Genomic DNA, 4859 nt, shown 5'->3' with positions numbered 1-4859 from the left:
AAATATAGAAAAAAATATTGTTATTGTCTTGCTTTTATGTATTTATCAGCTACAATTTTTAAATTCTTAAATTTAGTCACTTTACAGCTTTACATTCTGGTGGGTAATCCTTTAAAATGTTAAAAAAAAAATTACCGTTAATGAAAATCTGCTTGTTAACTCCTTTGCTTAACTGACATTTGCATGATTTTTAATATGCTTCGTTGTTGCTTGTTTGATGCTATTTTTTGTTAGTTGTTCCCTAAACTGGTTAATTTAATTTTAATTCATCCATTTGTTATTCCAGGCTTTGGCCTTTGACCACAGTAAAGCATGTTTAAGAACATAATTTGTTTAATTTTTTGTGGCAGCAGCTCAGATTAAAAATGTTTATAAAGCCTTTTCAACGCCAATTTGTTTTTTAAATATTTTATTTTTCAAGTGTTTTTTTAATATTTATTTTGGCTAGATTTTCTTTAAGAGACATTCATTCAAAATGTTCTAATTTAGTAAAATCAGGTGGCTTTATACTGATCTTTAGTTTGTCCTTTTTTTTGAAGAACATCATCACTCCTCTTCTATAGATCCACCTCAACTCATCCAAGAGCAGCCGTGCTCAGTGTAAGTGCTCATTTGATCATGGATATTATATCTACATATTTAGAATAATGATTAAATAACTTTACTTTTACTGTCAGAGTGAGTAGCTGAAAAAACATTTACAGTAGTTGGATGTAGACTAGTATTATTTTATATGTCCAATAAGCAGATGATGTAAACATTGCACACAGTATACCTATTTTACCATGTCACTATCACATTGGTACTAGGTCATTTGAAGCGTTGCGTTCTAGTGGTGTGGAGACGACGAGCTCCAGCGACTCTGAGTGCAGCCCAGCGTCTGAGTCGGACAGTGAAAGCACCACAGAGGAGTCTGCACAACAGACAAAGAACAGCTCAGTGGCAGCTGGGGTAACTTCTTAATTTTATTTTTTCCTCTTCGGAATCCAAAAACAGCTTATCCTACTTTTTTTTTTTTGACAGTTTTCTTGTGATAACAACATCTACTATTTCGTTATCACAAGAAAGCTAATTTCATCTTGTCAAGAAAATGAGATAACAAAGGATATCCTGTAGCATTCCCTCTCTCTCTTTCCCACACTTGGACGTCTCTTTATTTTGTTGCTACTGTAGACCGTAACCAACACTGCACGGCTTATACAATTAACTCTCAACAATGTCAAAGAAATGCTCCCCAAACATTGTCTTTTTAGTCAGTTTTTGATTTTAGAGTGGAGCTACTTTCCTCAAACGCATTAATTCCATCTCATGCACCCCCCCCCTGTCGTTATCACAAGAAAATCGTCAAAAATCAAAAGTAGGGTATTCCATTTTCGGCTTCCGTAGTTTAAGTTATCCAAGTCACGCTTCATTTAGAAAATCATCTCCCTCTCTTTCAGCAGCCTGAGCCTCCAGGAGCAAGCCTTACTAATTGGCAGCTGGGGAACTGGATCCGATCCAGCCAACAAAACTCCAGCAGCGAGGGTCACGGTGACCCGCTAGTCTCCCAGAGCCCCTCTCACAACCTGCTTTCTCAGAACTCCAGGAATAAGATAGAGGAGCTTTCATCTCACCATAAAGAGTTCCCCGATAACCCGGTCGTTCGTTGCCATGAAAGCCTCCAGAATAACCGGTGTCGTCCGCAGAGCAGCAAAAACTCTCTTCCAGGGAGTTCAAGGAACTGTAAAACTTCCAAGAAGCATTCGATACAAGCTCGCTTCCTGGATCACGCTGCAGCAACGTCCGATGCTAAAAGTGTGGACGTTTTGAACACTCAAACAAAGGACTCCTGTTTCACAGGGAAACCCAATGTAAAGACGAAATTAGGATGTTCTAAGAAGGACAGCAGTGGCTCTAAAAGGGACAAAAAAAGGACTAAACACTCAAAAAAGGATGAACAGAAGTCAGGATTGGATGTTCCACTTGTGGTGACCAGTCATTGTATATCATGTGGAGGTCTTAATCCAAACTCCTGTTCTTGTTTTTCCCAAAATCCTGACCAAAATCACAACCTGCTTCCTGTTCCTCCAATCCAAAGCAAACCCAAGACGGAAATATGTCAGAGTGGCACAAAGCTGCCTCACAAGTCACTCCTCCATGAGAAGACTTCTCCATGGGATGCTGTGGAGCATCCTCCCAAATCCCTGCTGGTAAAAATAGACCTTCATCTGCTATCAAGGACCCCTCAAACCGTCAGCAGTCATGGAGGCATTTCCACCAATATGAAGAGACCTGCACTAGTGATAGAACGAGAGGAGAGCAGCGCCATTTCTAAAGTGCCTAAAGACAACAGAAGCTGCAAAAAGCTGCAGAAAGTAAGGAATGAGACCCTATATAAGTGCAGAAAAGCTCATTTTTATCTGAATGTTACACGTCTTCTTTTAGGCTGGAGAGGAAACCAAGAGTCTTCCAAAAAAAAGACTGAAGGCAGAAAAAAAGCTCACCTCTTCTGTGAAATTGGAGTACGTCACTACAGAGGAATACATTTTAAAATTGTAATCAATATCAGTTTGATCACTCTTCCTATATTTTTTTTTTATCTTGAACAGAAGTTTCAAGAATCTGACTGAAATCCAAAAGCAAAAGTTGAAGAAACTTCATGAGCCCGCCACATCCAAAGAGCCTCCAGAGGTCTTGAAGTTAGGAAGCAAATCCTTCCACAAATTGCACAAATCCAGCACGGAGTCAGGAAAGAAAAAGCTCAAGAAGAGCAGTAAAGAGGACGCACAGCATCTGCACCATGACAAGGTAACTGTGAAGATTTGATCTTTTTGCCTGAAAGCCAGTTTTAACCAAATGTCTGTTCTTCAATCTCTGTAGAAACCAACAAAGAAGAGCACCGCTGGTTCACTGGGTTCACCACGCCACAAGGAAACTTTGACCAAACGGCCCTTATTAAGATTAGATATCAGGTAGTTTAATTTAATTTTGTGGATTTTAGTGCGATTCTGACACCACAGCCCCACCAATTTTCCCTCAAAGTAAAAACTTAATAAATATAAATATTTTACAAAGACTATTTATGAATCCACTGTTTGCTGACGATAAAAAGTTGGATGGGAATAATAAAACTTAATTAAAACAGATTTTTTTCACATGAAAAGTCTTGTTGCATTATGGTCTATATCCGCCAATCCATTGATGGACTCTGGTTTTCTGCAGAGACTTCTGGGAAATCTCTTTGATTTTGATTCAGACAGATCTACAAAATAGTGAACGCACTATATAGATTTCTAAGTAGTGAAGTAATGCCGAAGTGTTTTATTCAAACGCCAACTTCCTTTTATACATCTACCTAAAGGTGCATTCACACCAAAAGAGATTCACGCCGCGATTTGAAGTCTTGCGGTGCGATGTGAGCGATAGGCGTGGCCTGGAGTTCTAGCAGCAGCTTAACTTCCATATATTTTTAAGTGACGTATACACAGACATTGCTCCATATCAGGCTGAAAAACATGAGCTGGTAGCTCCTCCCACACTCAGCGGTAGCTCAGGAACGCTTTTATTGACAGGCGGCGAGCAGTAAATTCACAGCGCAGCTAAAGAGGGGCAGGTCATGCACACCTGTCGTTCAAATCGCGTTCGATGTAAATGCACCTTAATGATTTAACCCTCAGACATCAGAGCTTTAGCTCCAGTGTTCACATTCTTTCGACCACCGTAACTCTTCAACTGTTTTCCAGTAATTCCATTGGATCCTGAAGCTGAGAAAAGCAGCTTTTCGCCATTATGCAACACTTTACTTTGGAATGCCGACATAAAAAGTTGCTTTTCTCCAAATCATTCGGAATCAGCTGATTAATGTTAATTGCATAAACAGTTGAAGAGTTACGATATGTTAAAAAACATTTCACTGACAACATCTCAGGTTTTAAAGGGTTAAATTGTAATTATTATCTTTTTTGTGAGGCTGCCTGACCCTGAACTTCTTAAATCTTTCACCCTCTGTTTGTTTTCATCAAGATCTCTATCATTCCAAGCATAATTAGAAGTCTTACTGTGTTTCTTGGATTCAAATGTTTCAAATTATCACCAAGTTTGTAGCATTCTGTTTTTAAACCAGTAGTAACAAATTTGACCTCATGCTGTGTTGTTGCTGCCCCTGCAGACAGCATCCAGTAGATCACTACATAAAAGAGGCCAAGAGATTAAAGCACAAAGCAGACGCAGAGGTACTTTTTTATGAAAATACACTTATGACGATCATTTCAGACCAATTATTGAAAGTCTGTTTTTGTTTCCTCAGACTGATAAGGTCAGTAAGGCCTTGAACTACATGGAGGCCGCCATGTTCTTTGTTGAGAGTGGCATCGCCATGGAGAAAGTCCCACATATTTCCATGTCTTCCTACACCATGTTTGCAGAGACGGTGGAGCTTCTCAAGTAAGAACTGATTTAGTTTTGTTAATTTTTTAAAGCAAATTCTTTCATGTTTGAGTTTGTTTTTTTTCCCCAACCTCCACTGTTCTTCATTCTCACAGATATGTGGTGAAACTTAAAAACCCAGTGGACGCCTCCACTCCACCATCTGAAATTGATTTCTTGGTTTTGTGGTGAGATTCTCCTTTAGTTTTTAGCTTAATTTACATTAAAATTTAAATTTGGTTGATTACTGTCGCCATAGGCCATTAGCTGTGTTTTCGTTAACTAGGAAGTTGTGCAAATTGGATTTGCAATAATAAATGTGTCTAATAGAAACGACAATTAAGAAAAAAACTGTAATTTATCTAAAAAAAAAATGGGGGCGTATTAAAATTAACATTTTCACAAAACTCCAGTTGAAGCACTTTTTTAAATTAAATGAATCACGTGACCAACAA

At 38.5% G+C, this 4859-nt stretch overlaps 1 protein-coding gene across 4 annotated transcripts in view; it reads left to right on the top strand.

Moving 5' to 3' along the window:
* aff1 (AF4/FMR2 family, member 1) overlaps window positions 1-4859 on the top strand; it is a 17355-nt gene that overhangs the window by 9376 nt on the left and 3120 nt on the right. For 3 of the 4 annotated variants that reach the window (XM_024299076.1, XM_024299079.1, XM_024299075.1), the window contains exons 8-16: window positions 540-600; window positions 810-951; window positions 1440-2354; window positions 2425-2501; window positions 2589-2787; window positions 2860-2951; window positions 4148-4211; window positions 4286-4422; window positions 4521-4592. In XM_024299076.1, coding sequence (XP_024154844.1) covers window positions 540-600; window positions 810-951; window positions 1440-2354; window positions 2425-2501; window positions 2589-2787; window positions 2860-2951; window positions 4148-4211; window positions 4286-4422; window positions 4521-4592 — 1759 coding nt within the window. The remainder of the gene's footprint in view (window positions 1-539; window positions 601-809; window positions 952-1439; window positions 2355-2424; window positions 2502-2588; window positions 2788-2859; window positions 2952-4147; window positions 4212-4285; window positions 4423-4520; window positions 4593-4859) is intronic. The other variant, XM_024299078.1, reaches the window with a different exon arrangement.

The sequence above is a fragment of the Oryzias melastigma genome, linkage group LG12 (genome assembly GCF_002922805.2).
Source record: "Oryzias melastigma strain HK-1 linkage group LG12, ASM292280v2, whole genome shotgun sequence".
NCBI lineage: Eukaryota > Metazoa > Chordata > Actinopteri > Beloniformes > Adrianichthyidae > Oryzias > Oryzias melastigma.
The sequence above is the reverse complement of the archived record's forward strand: the minus strand, read 5'-3'. Positions and strand labels throughout refer to the sequence as shown.